Here is a 21,468-nt window from a genome sequence, read left to right on the forward strand (position 1 = left end):
ATATAAGGTTTAGATGGTAGAATGTTCAAATGGTAGAAGGTTTAGATGGTAGAAGTTTTAGATTGTAGAAAGTTAAGATGGTAAAAGGTTTAGATTGGAGGAGGTTTAGATGGTAGAAGGTTTAGATGATATAAGGTTTAGATGGTAGAATGTTCAAATGGTAGAAGGTTTAGATGATAGAAGGTTTAAATGGTAGAAGGTTTAGATGGTAGAAGCTTACCTTGAGTAGAAAGAGAAGTACCAGACATATCAGTCCCATCGTCATATCCCAGACCCTGCACAAACAGAGAATTTGGGATTAATATAAACAAATTACAATTTTTTTATGGAAAAGGGAGAAAAGTAACTACATGCTTAAATGTATTATATGTTCTGAAAATAAGAACACAAATGTGCATAATAAATGCTCCTACATCTAGATTGTTTCTAGAACATTTGAGACTAAAATCATCTACAGATTTGATCTGTTGTATTGAAATCAAATCTACTTTAGTGATAATCATAATTTATGTTTCCTTTAAAACTTTGAAACTTACTTGGTTTCTGGAATCTTTTTAAATGTTTGGTATACCATGTGTGGAAAGTCCCTTGGAATATCAGTCAGTCCCAATATTCCCTGTCAATTCATAAACAGCTTATACATAGTCACTTCAGTCTGAGAAAATACTGCAAAATATGTTGTTACTGAACAACAAAATAAATGGTTGTGCTGGTTCACTATAGAAACAACAGTTACAATACCTCAGTAATGATTTTACAACATCTTTATCATGGAGTGTATTCATAATCAAACTCCCAAACTATTTACTCTCAAAACTCAATACCTCTTTTAACATGATTATTTTAAATGACAGCAACATCAACAGACTGCAATAGAAGTGACATTCAGTCATAATGAATCAGATTTAAAGGTGAGTAAAGTTTATACAATATCCATATCAGTGTACCTTGACTTGGCCGAATCCGATGGTGATAGCAGCCGCAGAGGTAAAGGCATTGATGACGGGGTAGGATATAAAGTTGACAAGTATACCTGGAACATGGGTACATCTGACATATTGTATCTATTGATAGAGAATTCATTTTAATGTAAAGGGAAACATTTATACATACTACAACTTGAGATTTTTCTTCAAAAAGATTCAAATACAATTTGAAAGGTATCTGTTTATTATGTCTGAAAAAATATTGGAAACAAACATTTCTTGTGTGTGAAAAAAACCCTGGCAGAAATGAGTTTACATGGGAAGAACATTTACGACAAAATCAGTTAACACCATAAAGTAGTTGATTGTTTAACAGGAAATCATTGTGGAAATGTATACATACCAAGATTAAGAATACCCATCAGGAGCTGGACACATCCACACAAAAGACAGAGAACGATAGCGTAGGTGGGGTCATTTTCTACAGGAGAGTAGGCGAAGGCTGCTGTCATCAGGGACATGATGGCCGTGGGGCCCAGAGTGATGTCTTTGGCTGTCCCCAGGAAACAGTAGACAAAACAGCCCATAAATGCTGAGTACAGCCCATACTGAAATAGAGTAAGGAAACTGAGTACAGGTCATACTGACATAGAGTACAGAAACAGTAGACAAAGCAGCCCATAAATACTGAGTACAGGCCATACTGAAATAGAGTACAGAAACAGTAGACAAAGCAGCCCATAAATACTGAGTACAGGCCATACTGATATAGAGTACAGAAACAGTAGACAAAGCAGCCCATAAATACTGAGTACAGGCCATACTGACATAGAGTACAGAAACAGTAGACAAAGCAGCCCATAAATACTGAGTACAGGCCATACTGAAATAGACCAAGGAAACAGTAGACAAAGCAGCCCATAAATACTGAGTACAGACCATACTGAAATAGAGTACAGAAACAGTAGACAAAGCAGCCCATAAATACTGAGTACAGGCCATACTGACATAGAGTACAGAAACAGTAGACAAAGCAGCCCATAAATACTGAGTACAGGCCATACTGAAATAGACCAAGGAAACAGTAGACAAAGCAGCCCATAAATACTGAGTACAGACCATACTGAAATAGAGTACAGAAACAGTAGACAAAGCAGCCCATAAATACTGAGTACAGGCCATACTGAAATAGAGTACAGAAACAGTAGACAAAGCAGCCCATAAATACTGAGTACAGACCATACTGAAATAGAGTACAGAAACAGTAGACAAAGCAGCCCATAAATACTGAGTACAGACCATACTGAAATAGAGTACAGAAACAGTAGACAAAGCAGCCCATAAGTACTGAGTACAGGCCATACTGAAATAGACCAAGGAAACAGTAGACAAAGCAGCCCATAAATACTGAGTACAGACCATACTGAAATAGAGTACAGAAACAGTAGACAAAGCAGCCCATAAATACTGAGTACAGACCATACTGATATAGAGTACAGAAACAGTAGACAAAGCAGCCCATAAATACTGAGTACAGACCATACTGATATAGAGTACAGAAACAGTAGACAAAGCAGCCCATAAATACTGAGTACAGGCCATACTGAAATAGAGTACAGAAACAGTAGACAAAGCAGCCCATAAATACTGAGTACAGACCATACTGAAATAGAGTACAGAAACAGTAGACAAAGCAGCCCATAAATACTGAGTACAGACCATACTGAAATAGAGTACAGAAACAGTAGACAAAACAGCCCATAAATACTGAGTACAGGCCATACTGATATAGACCAAGGAAACAGTAGACAAAGCAGCCCATAAATACTGAGTACAGACCATACTGAAAAAGAGTACAGAAACAGTAGACAAAACAGCCCATAAATACTGAGTACAGGCCATACTGAAATAGAGTACAGAAACAGTAGACAAAGCAGCCCATAAATACTGAGTACAGGCCATACTGAAATAGAGTACAGAAACAGTAGACAAAGCAGCCCATAAATACTGAGTACAGGACCATACTGAAATAGAGTACAGAAACAGTAGACAAAGCAGCCCATAAATACTGAGTACAGACCATACTGAAATAGAGTACAGAAACAGTAGACAAAACAGCCCATAAATACTGAGTACAGGCCATACTGATATAGAGTACAAGGAAACAGTAGACAAAACAGCCCATAAATACTGAGTACAGACCATACTGAAATAGAGTACAGAAACAGTAGACAAAGCAGCCCATAAATACTGAGTACAGGCCATACTGATATAGAGTACAGAAACAGTAGACAAAGCAGCCCATAAATACTGAGTACAGACCATACTGAAATAGAGTACAGAAACAGTAGACAAAGCAGCCCATAAATACTGAGTACAGGCCATACTGAAATAGAGTACAGAAACAGTAGACAAAGCAGCCCATAAATACTGAGTACAGACCATACTGAAATAGAGTACAGAAACAGTAGACAAAGCAGCCCATAAATACTGAGTACAGACCATACTGAAATAGAGTACAGAAACAGTAGACAAAGCAGCCCATAAATACTGAGTACAGGCCATACTGACATAGAGTACAGAAACAGTAGACAAAGCAGCCCATAAATACTGAGTACAGGCCATACTGATATAGAGTACAGAAACAGTAGACAAAGCAGCCCATAAATACTGAGTACAGGCCATACTGAAATAGAGTACAGAAACAGTAGACAAAGCAGCCCATAAATACTGAGTACAGGCCATACTGATATAGAGTACAGAAACAGTAGACAAAGCAGCCCATAAATACTGAGTACAGGCCATACTGATATAGAGTACAGAAACAGTAGACAAAGCAGCCCATAAATACTGAGTACAGGCCATACTGAAATAGAGTACAGAAACAGTAGACAAAGCAGCCCATAAATACTGAGTACAGGCCATACTGAAATAGAGTACAGAAACAGTAGACAAAGCAGCCCATAAATACTGAGTACAGGCCATACTGAAATAGAGTACAGAAACAGTAGACAAAGCAGCCCATAAATACTGAGTACAGGCCATACTGAAATAGACCAAGGAAACAGTAGACAAAGCAGCCCATAAATACTGAGTACAGGCCATACTGATATATAGAGTACAGAAACAGTAGACAAAGCAGCCCATAAGTACTGAGTACAGGCCATACTGAAATAGACCAAGAAACAGTAGACAAAGCAGCCCATAAATACTGAGTACAGACCATACTGAAATAGAGTACAGAAACAGTAGACAAAGCAGCCCATAAATACTGAGTACAGGCCATACTGAAATAGACAAGTACAGAAACAGTAGACAAAGCAGCCCATAAATACTGAGTACAGGCCATACTGAAACAGAGTACAGAAACAGTAGACAAAGCAGCCCATAAATACTGAGTACAGGCCATACTGAAATAGAGTACAGAAACAGTAGACAAAGCAGCCCATAAATACTGAGTACAGACCATACTGAAATAGAGTACAGAAACAGTAGACAAAGCAGCCCATAAATACTGAGTACAGGCCATACTGAAACAGAGTACAGAAACAGTAGACAAAGCAGCCCATAAATACTGAGTACAGGCCATACTGAAATAGAGTACAGAAACAGTAGACAAAACAGCCCATAAATACTGAGTACAGGCCATACTGAAACAGAGTACAGAAACAGTAGACAAAGCAGCCCATAAATACTGAGTACAGGCCATACTGAAATAGAGTACAGAAACAGTAGACAAAGCAGCCCATAAATACTGAGTACAGGCCATACTGAAATAGAGTACAGAAACAGTAGACAAAGCAGCCCATAAATACTGAGTACAGACCATACTGAAATAGAGTACAGAAACAGTAGACAAAGCAGCCCATAAATACTGAGTACAGGCCATACTGAAATAGAGTAAGGATACTGAGTACAGGCCATACTGAAATAGAGTACAGAAACAGTAGACAAAGCAGCCCATAAATACTGAGTACAGGCCATACTGATATAGAGTACAGAAACAGTAGACAAAGCAGCCCATAAATACTGAGTACAGGCCATACTGAAACAGAGTAAAGTGGAATGACCTAACAGACACACTTAATCGAGATACCAGGACGGTAGTTGGCTATCCTTTGATAATTGAATATAAGTCCCCTCTGATTTTGAAATCAAATCATACAAATAATTTGTAAAACATTAAGAACATTACACAGAAAGCATATTCTATAGAATGAATATTTATTTCTATTCACTAAATTGTACTATTTCAGTAAATTGAGCATTTAATTTTAAATGAACATCAACGATTACTTTATGCACACAGCGTCTGGTTGATACTTTATTTGTTAAAGTTTCATTAAAAGGAGACAAAACTCTTCAGTAATATAAACCATCAGGTGTGATGAATTTAGCTGTGAAAATCATTCAGATAGACAAACATTTATGGTGTCTTATTAACATTAGTTACAACACAGAATTTATGTACTGTAAAATTCTTGTTTTTTATGCCTAATGTATGTTTAGATGGAAATATACCTGCATAAATCAATTTACAATAACTGCTTACATTGCAAAACTCTTAAATGAAATTGTAGACCACTATATGACTTCAATTTGTAGACCACTATATGACTTCAATTTGTAATTGTAAAATAAAAACATATACAACGCAAGTATCATAAATATATATAATAAGTTCAAATTCTCTATTTAGGTTTTCCATAAGCTTAACAGGCTATGCCCTAAATACATTGAAGTAGCTCTGTAAAGATTTTAATTGTACATGATAACCATGATAAACCAATCATATAGAAGATCGTCATCCTCAAAACAAAAATCTTCAAAAGTTTGATTATCACGGAAATAAGTACAGAAAGGTCATTTGTATATCCTTCTATGTTGACAACCCAACATCAATGTTATAAATTCAAAATAGAAATTCCAGTTGTAGACTAAAAATGACACATCAACAAGCTTTTAAAACTGATTCCGGCAGAGATCAAAGACAGGCTACTGGGATTATCCCAGTTATCAGGCAGCTCCTTACAAAGGGAGGAGGAATGTGTATTTACAACATAAACTTAATGATAAGATATCTAAGACAATAGAGTAAGTATTGATAGGTGAGAAGTGCTAACTGTCATCTCAGCCTCCAATAAAACTCTCCAGGCATTGATAAACTACACGGAAATCTATAATAAATATTCTCCCCCTCTCTCCAATACTCCACCATAAACATTCTCCCCCTCCCTCCGATACTCCACCATAAACCATTCTCTCCTCCCCTCAATTGACCTTGTAATAAACAGTTCTATCCTTCCCCTGCCAATGACCTCCTCTCCAATCATCTGATCTTGCTTATGGACATTTCTCAACTTTTTTCCACACCAACACTAGAAGAACATTCGGCCCTGAAGTACCTACCTGTGTGGGGAATTGTGCTATTTTGGCGTACAACCCCCCCTGGGGTACCTACCTGTGTGGGGAGTCGTGCTATCTTGGCGTACATCAGCCCATGCGGTACATACTTGTGTGGGGAGTCATGTTATATTGGTGTATGTCAGCCCCTGGGGTCCCTACCTGTTTGAGGAGTCTTGCTATCTTGGAGTATGCCAGACTCTGGAGTACCTACCTGTGTGGGGAGTCGTGCTATCTTAGAGTATGCCAGCCCCTGGGGTATTTACCTGTGTGGGAAGTCGTGCTATCCTGGCGTAAGCCAGCCCCTTGGATACTTACCTTTGTAGGGAGTCGTGCTATCTTGGCGTATGCCAGCCCCTGGGGTGCCTACCTGTGTGAGGGATCATGCTATCTTGGTGTGTGTCAGCCCCTTGGATACTTACCTGTGTGGGGAGTTGTGCTATTTTTGCGTATGCCAGCCCCTGGGGTACCTACCTGCGTGGGGAGTTGTGCTATCTTGGTGTATGCCAGCCCCTGGGGTACCTACCTGTGTGGGAAGTCATGCTGTCTTGGTGTATTCCAGCCCCTGGGGTACCTACCTGCATGGGGAGTCATGCTATCTTGGCGTATGCCAGCCCCTGGGGTACATACCTGTGTGGGGAGTCGTGCTATCTTGGCATATGACAGCCCCTTGGGTACATACCTGTGTGGGGAGTCGTGCTATCTTTGCGTATGCCAGACCCTGGGGTATCACTGTCAGAGCCACTGTCAAACCAGCCACCAAATCACACTGTAATGTATGCAGACTGCAAAGACCAAATTATTAAAGGTCGTTAAGGTCATAAAGATCAGATCAGATCATAAAAGTCATATCAAAGTCAAATTCCCTGAACTTTGTGAAGGAATTACAAAGTAAACGTTAATTTAAGATGTTCACAAATGCTTCCTACCACTCAAGGTAAACTTTTAATAGATTAGAGAGTACACATTTAACAAAATAACACAAAACATTTAATTTTTATTTGTTTTCTAACTAAATATGACTTTCTGATTGGCAGATACTTTTTCTTCATACTACACATTTGATGTTATCATGACAACACAATAGAGATCGATTTAGAAAAAATAATCCATTGGAAAATCAATGGAATAGTATGTTTAAATGTATTTTATGTTAACATGTTGTCTGAAAAAATCAATTATAAGCAATGATGTCACTATTGTTTAACTTCATCAGTTTATCATATAAATGTTGCTTGCAAACTTTTGTGAGAATCCCCTACACGAATTCACACAGTTTGCAAACAAAATCCTGTAATACCCTGTTAGCTAAAAATAGTGACATCAATGCTTGAATAACAAAATAAATTCAACTTGTTTAATCATTTTATGTCTCATTTTATTAGACAAAATTAATAGGTACAAAATCCATCTAACAGAGGTAAATGAGTCAAACATTGCTTAGTCACTATTAGGCAATACAAAGGCTAAAAATTGAAAAACATCTTAGGGGCTGAAACTGGACCTATTCCTAAAGATACTTTAGTTGTACTTTAAAAAAAAATTAATAACCTGAACAAAACTTCAAATTTTGTTATTTCAGGAAGGCAGCTTTAAAATAAAACAAAGACAAGAATACATCTTTCCAATATTAAAACAAGAGTTATTTGAGAGCAGCAAAGCTCACTTCTGGAAGCCTTATAAACAAAAGTCTATAATCAAGTACATTGGGGAGAATTGCAACAGAGCTCTAAACTTCTCAACATCTAGTGTTTTCTCCATCAAAATGATTGTTCAACATTAAAATCCTACATTAAATGTAGAAAGCAATGCAAGTTGTTTAGGGTAATAGCATTTATAATGCTGATAACTATTCTCATTTCAAAAATCATATATAATATCATTCCAAGTCTCCAAGTTCAATGATTCTACTATATTGGATATTAAAATTGGCCAATAAAGTATATGATACTATATGATACTAACATGTATGTAGAAAGAGAGTAAATGTGATTTTTAAAACATAGATAAAGTATTTGTCTCCTTATAATAGCATTATTGACATCAAAACAACTAGAACTATAAGCATATTAGACCATGGCAACCAAACGTTCCTCCATTATGTTTCCAGCGTAACCATTATCAAAGCATGTGATATGTCAAATTATAGACATCCATATGTTACACCAATCAACCAAGTTTTAATACAAGTTATCAAAAAGCTAATGAATTATTGACCATTTTACAAAACCTATGTTATGATAGTGACCATGGCAACCACAAAACAAAATCTGCATACACATCTACACATATAGTCCCCATCATTGCTGCCAATGAAATTCATACCATAGTTTAGTTGTCCAGACAAGGACAGAAAGATGGATGGACACGCAGGGCTCAGTTTCACGATCATTCCTTAAAAAGGAATCCCTTAACTTAAACTTCTCCATAGAAAAGCATTACAGATTTTAAGGAAGGCTCCTTAACTTCACTTTTTTCCCTAACTTTCCTTTCCTTGATTTTCTATGGGGAAATTGAAGTTAAGGAATTCCTTTTATTGTTAAGGAATGTTCATAAAACTGGGCCAAGACACACTGACAAGCTGATTCCAGTAAACCCTCCCATCCTAACTTCATTAAAGTTATAATAATTCAAAATAAAATCTTATTTCATTCAGTGGAGGTATGGTGATAATACTTTATGTAGGCACCATGCTATATACATTTTATTGCAAATTTTGATAAAATGAACAAAAAAATATGTTAAACTTTTGTCCTGGCCATTCAACAGTGACTAAACTAAAGCCTGTTTCTGTAGGATACCATGTACATCCCATACATTAATGGAAAAATAAATTCAACAAAGAAATTCAATAAAAGGGACAAATTGTTCATTACTTCTCAAATTTCCATTATAAATTCTAAAATAAACAAACGAAGGAAAAACAGCTTTCTGACCACACTTGAAGTAAGATTTTAAAACCTAAGGTAATTCAGTAACTAAGAGAACGAAGACAAAAATATCTTATTGAAACTTCTTATTGAAATTAGCATTACAAATCTTAATGTATATCATTAATATATTTCCTGCAGTTTCAGATGACTATGATAAGCAATACAAATAAAAAAAAGAAAAAAAATTATGACCAAAATCGGAGGAAACTTAATATCAGACATAATTTGTTCTTGCTGTAAAACAGTGGTTATACTGTTTTTAAGTAAAAGCCTTATACAGATAATAACTGAAAGCCTTATACAGATAATAACTGAAAGCCTTATACAGATAATAACTGAAAGCCTTATACAGATAATAACTAAAAGCCTTATACAGATAATAACTTAAAGCCTTATACAGATAATAACTGAAAGCCTTATACAGATAATAACTAAAAGCCTTATACAGATAATAACTTAAAGCCTTATACAGATAATAACTGAAAGCCTTATACAGCTCATAACTAAATTAGCCTTATACAGATAATAACTAAAAGCCTTATACAGATGATAACTAAAAGCCTTATACAGATAATAACTGAAAGCCTTATACAGATAATAACTAAAAGCCTTATACAGATGATAACTAAAAGCCTTATACAGATGATAACTAAAAGCCTTATACAGATAATAACTAAAAGCCTTATACAGATAATAACTAAAAGCCTTATACAGATAATAACTAAAAGCCTTATACAGATAATAACTAAAAGCCTTATACAGATAATAACTGAAAGCCTTATACAGATCATAACTAAAAGCCTTATACAGATAATAACTAAAAGCCTTATACAGATAATAACTAAAAGCCTTATACAGATAATAACTGAAAGCCTTATACAGATAATAACTAAAAGCCTTATACAGATAATAACTGAAAGCCTTATACAGATAATAACTGAAAGCCTTATACAGATAATAACTAAATTAGCCTTATACAGATAATAACTAAAAGCCTTATACAGATAATAACTAAATTAGCCTTATACAGATAATAACTAAAAGCCTTATACAGATAATAACTAAATTAGCCTTATACAGATAATAACTAAAAGCCTTATACAGATAATAACTAAATTAGCCTTATACAGATCATAACTAAAAGCCTTATACAGATAATAACTAAATTAGCCTTATACAGATAATAACTGAAAGCCTTATACAGATAATAACTAAAAGCCTTATACAGATGATAACTAAATTAGCCTTATACAGATAATAACTAAAAGCCTTATACAGATCATAACTAAATTAGCCTTATACAGATAATAACTAAAAGCCTTATACAGATAATAACTAAAAGCCTTATACAGATAATAACTGAAAGCCTTATACAGATAATAACTAAAAGCCTTATACAGATGATAACTAAAAGCCTTATACAGATAATAACTAAAAGCCTTATACAGATAATAACTGAAAGCCTTATACAGATAATAACTAAAAGCCTTATACAGATAATAACTAAAAGCCTTATACAGATAATAACTAAAAGCCTTATACAGATAATAACTGAAAGCCTTATACAGATCATAACTAAATTAGCCTTATACAGATAATAACTAAAAGCCTTATACAGATGATAACTAAAAGCCTTATACAGATAATAACTGAAAGCCTTATACAGATAATAACTAAAAGCCTTATACAGATAATAACTGAAAGCCTTATACAGATAATAACTAAAAGCCTTATACAGATAATAACTAAATTAGCCTTATACAGATAATAACTAAAAGCCTTATACAGATAATAACTAAATTAGCCTTATACAGATAATAACTAAAAGCCTTATACAGATAATAACTAAATTAGCCTTATACAGATAATAACTAAATTAGCCTTATACAGATCATAACTAAAAGCCTTATACAGATAATAACTAAATTAGCCTTATACAGATAATAACTGAAAGCCTTATACAGATAATAACTAAAAGCCTTATACAGATGATAACTAAATTAGCCTTATACAGATAATAACTAAAAGCCTTATACAGATAATAACTAAATTAGCCTTATACAGATCATAACTAAAAGCCTTATACAGATAATAACTAAATTAGCCTTATACAGATAATAACTAAAACCCTTACACAGATAATAACTAAAAGCCTTATACAGATAATAACTGAAAGCCTTATACAGATAATAACTAAAAGCCTTATACAGATAATAACTGAAAGCCTTATACAGATAATAACTAAAAGCCTTATACAGATAATAACTGAAAGCCTTATACAGATAATAACTAAAAGCCTTATACAGATAATAACTGAAAGCCTTATACAGATAATAACTGAAAGCCTTATACAGATAATAACTAAATTAGCCTTATACAGATAATAACTAAAAGCCTTATACAGATAATAACTAAATTAGCCTTATACAGATAATAACTAAAAGCCTTATACAGATAATAACTAAATTAGCCTTATACAGATAATAACTAAATTAGCCTTATACAGATCATAACTAAAAGCCTTATACAGATAATAACTAAATTAGCCTTATACAGATAATAACTGAAAGCCTTATACAGATAATAACTAAAAGCCTTATACAGATGATAACTAAATTAGCCTTATACAGATAATAACTAAAAGCCTTATACAGATAATAACTAAATTAGCCTTATACAGATCATAACTAAAAGCCTTATACAGATAATAACTAAATTAGCCTTATACAGATAATAACTAAAACCCTTACACAGATAATAACTAAAAGCCTTATACAGATAATAACTGAAAGCCTTATACAGATAATAACTAAAAGCCTTATACAGATAATAACTGAAAGCCTTATACAGACAATAACTAAAAGCCTTATACAGATAATAACTGAAAGCCTTATACAGATAATAACTAAAAGCCTTATACAGATAATAACTAAAAGCCTTATACAGATAATAACTAAAAGCCTTATACAGATAATAACTAAAAGCCTTATACAGATAATAACTGAAAGCCTTATACAGATAATAACTAAAAGCCTTATACAGATAATAACTAAAAGCCTTATACAGATAATAACTGAAAGCCTTATACAGATAATAACTGAAAGCCTTATACAGATGATAACTAAAAGCCTTATACAGATAATAACTAAAAGCCTTATACAGATAATAACTGAAAGCCTTATACAGATAATAACTAAAAGCCTTATACAGATAATAACTAAAAGCCTTATACAGATAATAACTAAAAGCTGATAACTAAAAGCCTTATACAGATAATAACTAAAAGCCTTATACAGATAATAACTAAAAGCCTTATACAGATAATAACTAAAAGCCTTATACAGATAATAACTAAAAGCCTTATACAGATAATAACTAAAAGCCTTATACAGATAATAACTAAAAGCCTTTAACTAAAAGCCTTATACAGATAATAACTAAAAGCCTTACACAGATAATAACTAAAAGCCTTATACAGATAATAACTAAAAGCCTTATACAGATAATAACTGAAAGCCTTATACAGATAACAACTAAAAGCCTTATACAGATGATAACTAAAAGCCTTATACAGATAATAACTTAAAGCCTTATACAGATAATAACTTAAAGCCTTATACAGATAATAACTGAAAGCCTTATACAGATCATAACTAAATTAGCCTTATACAGATAATAACTAAAAGCCTTATACAGATAATAACTGAAAGCCTTATACAGATAATAATTGAAAGCCTTATACAGATAATAACTGAAAGCCTTATACAGATAATAACTGAAAGCCTTATACAGATAATACCTGAAAGCCTTATACAGATAATAACTAAAACCCTTACACAGATAATAACTAAAAGCCTTATACAGATAATAACTGAAAGCCTTATACAGATAATAACTGAAAGCCTTATACAGATAATAACTGAAAGCCTTATACAGATAATAACTAAAAGCCTTATACAGATAATAACTAAAAGCCTTATACAGATAATAACTGAAAGCCTTATACAGATAATAACTAAAAGCCTTATACAGATAATAACTAAAAGCCTTATACAGATAATAACTAAAAGCCTTATACAGATAATAACTGAAAGCCTTATACAGATAATAACTGAAAGCCTTATACAGATAATAACTAAAAGCCTTATACAGATAATAACTGAAAGCCTTATACAGATAATAACTGAAAGCCTTATACAGATAATAACTGAAAGCCTTATACAGATAATAACTAAAAGCCTTATACAGATAATAACTAAAAGCCTTATACAGATAATAACTGAAAGCCTTATACAGATAATAACTAAAAGCCTTATACAGATAATAACTGAAAGCCTTATACAGATAATAACTGAAAGCCTTATACAGATAATAACTAAAAGCCTTATACAGATAATAACTAAAAGCCTTATACAGATAATAACTAAAAGCCTTATACAGATAATAACTAAAAGCCTTATACAGATAATAACTAAAAGCCTTATACAGATAATAACTAAAAGCCTTATACAGATGATAACTTAAAGCCTTATACAGATAAACTGTTGAATGATGACCATGCAGCTAATATTTCCCTTAAAAATTCAAGATTGCAAATAAGATGTTTTAAGATCATTTTCTATTAAATATTGAAGAACAGAATAAAAAGTGTTCTTTAGTTTTTAGATCAAATTACAGAATTGAAGAACAAAAATTCAGTCAACTTATAACAATAAACTATGGAAAACTAAACAAATTAGTACTTACTCATATTTGGGTAGCCAATTAATAATGGGAACGCGTTCCTTTAAAGTTTCCACCGAACAGCACTTTGTACAGTAGTTTTTAGCTACCATTTTCACCACCTTAGCCACACCCATGCCTGCATGTATGGTGATTCGCGGGGGCGGGGAGCTGGGTGTCCTTCTGCTCCGACGTGACAGTAAGGGCTGACTTTCCTCCTGTTCCATCATTGGTATTCATCCTGTATTATATACCCAAAGGTCAGAGGTCAATAGGTAAGAAAGAAAAAAGGGTAATAAATAAGGCACAGTGTTACAGATAAGACTCTACCTGTAAGGCAGCCCTGAAACTACCCCATCCTTTTATTTATATTGTGACACTTCATACGCATTAAACGTCATTATTTAACACTGCATTTGTAAATATGTTGGTTCTTTTCCTCTGTAATCAACAATTATAAACCTTATAAGCTTATAGTCTATATCATACAAATGTCATATTAATGAAACATTTTACCTGTAGTTTACTTGCTTATTAGATTATCATTATTTTGTTTTGTAACTTTTACATAAAGAATAAATATTGGGCAAGGAAGAAATCCAAATTGTGTAGGCAAAATATTTTGTTGAATTTTCAAGACAGTCCGTCTGCCTCTTTATCAAAACAAACATAATTATATATAAAAACAAACACAATCACATTGAATAGAATTATAGCCAATACCAGACGACCCAGGAAACATATTATAATAAAGTTGAAGTCATAAACTCTTCGGCGAGCGGACGCAGAAGACAGAATTTAGTGGGGTTTAGCCATAATGGTCAAAGAATGCTGAAGATGTTTGAATAAAGAATGACTATATAAATATAGAATAAATATATATTTTACATTTCACAAGACAACAGTATATTGTACTATTGAATGTACTATACAGTACAGTATTACATGTATAATGAACAATAACAAAATATACTATTATTCATTCTACCCAGTACATGATTGTTAAATAGACCTATTTTACCGCTGAAAAAATCTGGATGCGACAAAAATACTTTCTTGCAGCATCATATGCTGTGTTTGTGTTAGAACATATTAATTGTTCTGTTATATCCATCTAAACAATGGTATACACATCCAACCTTTATTACATATGCCATAGATACAGACTGTCATGCTGTATTATGCGTTTTTTAGTTTTATTTGGTATGTACAAGATACATGTACTGGGATATATGTACATATTAAACTTTTTTTCTCATACAGTTTTTTGGAAAGAGGAGTTCATACCATGAAAGAAAATAAAAGTAAAAACATATGTCCGTGTGCTCGTTTTTGAGCTACTGTCACACAAAGATACCTAGTTGACAAAATATTGGATTTTATTGGGAATTTTGTCGTTTTGACCATATACACAAGAGATTAAAGCCATGATTTCCTTAAGAGGTGTTTGATATGTATTAATGTTTGTAGAATTTATTTTCCAGTAGTCTTCTTTTAAAATATAATCAGTTTTGATTAATAAGACTAATATTTTTTCTCAGAATAACAACATATGCCACCCCTACCCCTTAATTTTGAGCTACAAAATGCACCATTTTAAGCCATCTTTGCCAAATCTAACCCTTTATAGAAAAGTTCTGGTTTTAAACTTTTGTTTATATTTTGCATATGGGGAAAGGGTTGTTCTTTCAAAATCAGGCAGAAAAATGGGGGGTCCGTGTGCTTACTTTTTTGTCCCACTTTAATATTTGTTATTTTTCAGTATTATAGAGTAAAAAATAAAAGTGCTCAAATTACCATTAAATGTAAAAATAAAGTGAAAAAAGTTATATCATTTCACACATTAATGCTCAATATTTTTATTATCACCAACCAAGTAAAGATTTACAGCAAAAATTAGCTCGATACAGCTAAAAATGCTGGTGCAGTAATGATTTAAGTAAAAACAATTTCAGTAAAAAACGGTAAAACTTTGGCTCTACTCAAAGCGAAAAAAGACACAATTTCAAAATGGCCGCCAAATGGGCAATTTCTTAAAATCCCCGTATAAAAAAATCTGCTAAAGTTAGAACTGTAATTTTTTGACAAAATTTGCAACTGGCAACTTGCTACAGATATTGATAAATTGTATTTGAAAATCTCATAACTTCTTTGATCTTTGTCGAAACGAAACTTCAACGGGACTGAAACCTCGGAAGAATACATCCTTAAGTGTATCAGTTATTTATTGAAAAAGTGTCAAATAAAGATCTATTGGTTTTCGTTTGATATCAATATCATGATCATATGTCAAAGTGAAAATTCAAGATAGATTTTACACAAGTTATATATGTATACCTTTATGATATAGACTATAGTAGTTATAACAACATGTTTTCTTCATCATTGTGGATGACAAAACCTCCATGGCGATTTTAATGTGTCATGCTCTGTTCAACTGTAGTTTTTTTTAAAACAAATTAAAGGTGGAAATTCTCAACGTACTGTAGGTATTTCATAATGGTAAGATGTATCAGCAGTGGGATCAAAGGTGGATACCGGAGTATTCTAACAGTGCTCCATAGACATCAACACCAAACACTTGTGAGTATTTAATTGTTTACATATTTCGGATGGCTAGGTCAACCGTCATCAGAACCTTATTTTTTTTTAATGTATACATATTTCTTTAAAATCCTGTACTCATATTTTGCATTATTGTTTAGCTGTTTTGCTGGAAGATGTATGCTAAATACATGACTGGGATAGCAGATTTGAAAAAGTCCACGCTCCACATGTTTTTATTTAAAATTTATTTGGTTGTGTTTTTCATTCCATCCACACAAACAAACAAAATCCCATATCAAGATTCTGTATTTTAACTATTGTATAAGCAATGCTAATTTTTTCTTAAAATATGCTCTTCAATATTATTACTATTTGCCGAGCGGTCCAGACGTCCGGACATAATTTGATCACTAATCGCTCCACCTTCGAGTGGCGACTTTGTAGCCCATGGTATTTACAGGTTTCTCCCAAACCATAGCTTTACTTCACTTAACTCTGACACACAAACAGCACAAAAACACTGTCATCATTTTCCTTTTTTAATATTCAGCTACCTTGACCGAGAAATGAATACTTTTTTTCGCTTAGAATGTATACCATACATGTTTATGCAGACAAGTATTTGCCTAGCGTTAGATGCCCTATTGGTGGCTTGATTCCGCTCTCAAGTTGTAAACGATTGATCTTACTAATAATCTGTACCACAAGTGTCTAACCAGAGCAACAAAGACAAAGGTTATCACTAAAACCTTAAATCTTCCAGGAATTCCTATCTCTCACTCCACCAGCTATTATTTATAGGTGTGAGCCATTTAATTTCCTAAATTATTATAAGGCCTGCTTTTGATATTTTCTGATATGATTTATTGCACCTGTGTTGTAGAATACCAGAATTATGAGCCATGAGTTCCCTCAAGTCAGTGATATTATTTTGTTGCACATCAAATATGTTCTGTGTTCCTTGTTACATTTAAGTTATTGTATTCATTACTGATTAAATTTGAAAAATAAAACACAGCCATATTTTATGAAAAACACACATATAGGCAAGGAGTAGTATTTTGGAGCTGTAAATCTTTGTTTTTTTTATCAAAAGTGCTTAGCATGGTATAACAGAAACTAAGCTGAATATTTTCTTTTCTTTTACTTTATTATTTTTTAAAACTGTTAATATCTCTTTCAGCAGAGAATATGACTACTTCTCTAAAACACATTATTTGATTTTGAATATTTAAACTTATACTTAGAGCTTAGATCTTATTTCTTCTGATATGTCTATATTTCTTTTTCTTTTTCTTTTTTTTCCCCTTCACTTCTTCACATTTATTCTTGTTTTCACCATTATTCTTGTTTCCTCATTTGCTTAATTGATATTAATCATTAATCAATTTTTGTAATCAATGTTTTTTATACATGTACATCATGTATAGATGTACTACATAAACAATTATTTAAATTTTTTTTTTTTTGCAATTTTTCATTAAAAACGAGACGATAAAATCTTTTAAACTTTTTTCAATCTAGCTATAATTTGTATCTAACGAATACAGTTTTGTGACCAGGTTATGCCCCTTGAATTGTGAAAATATCATGCCCACTAAAATATTCTATTGCCAGTTATTTTCGTGTGATGATATTTTCGCTTTTTTGCGTGACATTGCTATGGACGCGAAAATTTTATTTGCAAAATACTGAGAAGGGGTTGATTCATATACCCTAATTAAAAGCAAGATTTCGAAAATTCAAAACAACGGAAGTTTTGACACATGACAGTAATTGACTATAGAGTAACTGTTTTACAATAGCACTAAGTATAAAAGTAAAATTTAGTTTTTTCATATTCAGATCTGTTTTTGTTCTTTCTTTGGATAAGATTTGTAATCTACATGTGAATGATGTATAACTTTACCACACACAGATGTTTTGGGCCTTAATGTAAAACAATTGTCGGTATACTCCAATTTCATCCTAGATAAGCCTACATCTAAAGGATATAACATAAGGTTCTGCAAATATTATGTACTCAAGTCAGATATAATGAAAGTAATAAATCTACACCAAAAAGGAAAACGAGACGCACAATTCTTGGTGCCAAGGTCAATAAAGGAATCAAAATCAAGTTCACACAGTATAATATTACACTAAACCAAAACAATTTTTTCCAGAATGAGTAAACAATGCAATTATTTATGTGATTCAAGAATAAAAACTGATATTTTGCAAATTATTTAATAATGATCACAGATCAATGAAAACTGTATACTAAAACTTACGAGGCAATATTGCACATTAATGCATTACGAAGTGCAATTTTTTCTTCAAATAAGTTGTATTGTGTATACACTCTTTTCACTGTTATATTCAAATATTGAATTATATTCAAATACAGCCAAACCTGCTTGGTAGGCCATCCATGGGACAAAGAAAACATACAGCCGAGTGGTCTTTATACACAGGTCAAATACTATTGAAGACGACCATTTTGAACCACAAGAAGTGGTCTATCAAGTAGGTGATCTTTATACAGATATTCAATCTGTCCCCTTTCAAGACAAAAGTTTGAAACATTGAAACTAAATCTGACTAACCAGTGAGCAAGTATTACATTATAAGTGACTTACCACTAAAAGAGTATTGCAGTATTTCAAGTGTCTTATATCGAGTATTACAGTATAACTTTTAAGTGACTTACCACTAAAAGAGTATTGCAGTATTTTTTAAAAGTGTCTTATATCGAGTATTACAGTAAAAGTAACTTACCGCTGAGTGAGTATCACAGTAAAATGAGTATTTTATCGAAGAGTAAATCCTAACGTTGAGTATCGTCAGCTGATAATCATCTGTGTAGCTTGTATTAACGACATGTCAACTTTCTGTTTGTCCTCTCTGCAACAAAACAAAATGAATTTAGTATTTAGTATTATTGATAAAAAAAAACAAGTTATATATTTTCACTTATTTTCTATTGCTACATTAAACAAAATTATTCTAAAGATGATTAGAAGTCTCAGGTAATGAACAATCAATTGTACATGGATATGTTTTTGCTGAGATGAATGATTTGTAAAGGAAAATGTACATGTATATAACTACAAAGAGATGTAGACATTATAACCAGCTGTCTGTCTGCCTCATTACAGTGTAACACACTGGTTATTGTGATCCTCGTGGTCACCAATCAATGTTACATACTATCAACATGTTATAAAATAAGGCCAAGGCAAAGAAGAAAACATATTGCTGTCCCATTGCAGACAGTGCTCCCCTTCTTTGATAGTCAATTTATTTTCTTATTTTGAAAACTATGAACCAATTGGACCTTCATACCACTCCAAATATTGCTTGAACAGTTTCTTTTAACCTTTTGCATTGATGAAAAGTGCATATCTATGGCCGGCCTTTTAAAAAATTGTTTGAGTGTGAAGGTTGTGTGTAATATTTCCGAGCATGCAATAGAAAACATCAGGATGCATGTTTTCATGGTTATTAAAAAGTCAGAAAAAGATTTTAGTTTATTTTATCTACAAGACCTTCAAATGTAAGGTTCTTAAAGGAAACAAACTAACAGAGGTCAAGCACTTTATTTCAGCATGCTCTGCCGTATAAAGGACCTTCAGGTTGTTCAGAAGAAGTTGATTCTTATATTTAATCCTTCAATCCTGATTTTGAAATCAAGGATTTTAAAAGATATTTGGTTGAGTGCAAGTGAACTTGAACTTAGCATTGGAACCCTAAAACATTTCTGAAATCTTTACAGAAATAAAAAGTGATGATCTTGAACCAGAACATATAGTCTAAGCAATGATAGAAAAATAATCTGGGACAGAATTGATATGCTGAGTAGTGGTTACTATAGCTTAAAGCCTTGAAACCAAAACCTGCATTAGATAATATTATTTACATAGCATATTTCAATTGCAGAAAGAGTGAAGCAAGGATGTCTGTGTAACCGTGAACGACCACCTGTCAGCAGTCCATTAAGTAAAAATTTTCCACTAGATGTGTGAGCAATGTAAATAAATAGGTCAAATAACGACCATACAATTTCTATGTTAGTTTGATAGACTTCACGTGATAGATAAAATGTTAAAACAAAAACGTAAATTACACCAAGGATTGTCCAAAAGCAAGGTCTCAACTGTAATGTGGACAGTCTACAAAACCTGTTTCAGGATCGGCCTATATCATTTAAATTGAATTTTATTGTTTGAACATTGAGATAACATCTGTAAATGAGGAAAATGTCTCATTCATGGGAAAATAATTCCGTGGGTTTGATGACCTTAGACATACAGCAAAGGTCAAAAAGGGACAAAAAGGGCCAGATTGGACAAGTGTCCTTAGACACGTATAGCTCACGAGGCTGGTCAGTATGTCAATGGGTGACCTGCTCATATAGAGTTGAGGTTTGTTTATCTTTCTTGGCTATATAATAGCAAGGTTACTTAAAGAATGTAGAAAATAAAGGAAGTCTTAAAAGTCCTAGAGAACATGACTGACAATAATAGTGGCGGAAGAGTGTCATATAGTAGGGACATTGTCTATTGTCTATTGAATCAACATCTTATAATAAAATATTCCGGAATAATATACAAGGCACAAAGCTATAACTATATTTACAAGAAGTTGTTTAAATATTTTAGTCCGTTTGACTCCTGTGACCTTAAATGAAGGTCAAAGTCATTCACTTGAACAAACTTGGTAGCTATTCGTCCAAGCATGTCACAGGCCAAATATCAGGTCTCTAGGCCTTTTAGTTATTCACAAGAAGTTGTTTAAAATGTTTAGCCTATTTGACCCCTGTGACGTTGAATGAAGGTCAAGGTCATTCATTTGAACAAACTTGGCAGCCCTTCATCCCAGCATGTCACAAGCCCAATATCAGGTCTCTAGGCCTCTTAGTTATACCTTTTATATATTCACAAGAAGTTGTTTAA

The 21,468-nt window shown here is 32.9% G+C and overlaps 1 protein-coding gene across 2 annotated transcripts in view; it reads right to left on the minus strand.

Moving 5' to 3' along the window:
• The window catches only part of LOC138323348 (sodium-independent sulfate anion transporter-like), a 44,154-nt gene that overhangs the window by 14,916 nt on the left and 7,770 nt on the right, over positions 1–21,468 (minus strand). Inside the window, exons 2-8 of one of the 2 annotated variants that reach the window (XM_069267922.1) lie at positions 19,292–19,417; positions 14,009–14,225; positions 7,012–7,114; positions 1,330–1,534; positions 948–1,033; positions 537–616; positions 221–275 (exon numbers count right to left, since the gene is read on the minus strand). In XM_069267922.1, the coding sequence (XP_069124023.1) occupies positions 221–275; positions 537–616; positions 948–1,033; positions 1,330–1,534; positions 7,012–7,114; positions 14,009–14,214 (735 nt within the window). In that variant the 5' untranslated portion in view covers positions 14,215–14,225; positions 19,292–19,417. Of the gene's footprint in view, positions 1–220; positions 276–536; positions 617–947; positions 1,034–1,329; positions 1,535–6,387; positions 6,436–7,011; positions 7,115–14,008; positions 14,226–19,291; positions 19,418–21,468 lie in introns of those variants that run through there. The other variant, XM_069267923.1, reaches the window with a different exon arrangement.

This window comes from Argopecten irradians, chromosome 5 (assembly GCF_041381155.1).
Source record: "Argopecten irradians isolate NY chromosome 5, Ai_NY, whole genome shotgun sequence".
Lineage (NCBI taxonomy): Eukaryota > Metazoa > Mollusca > Bivalvia > Pectinida > Pectinidae > Argopecten > Argopecten irradians.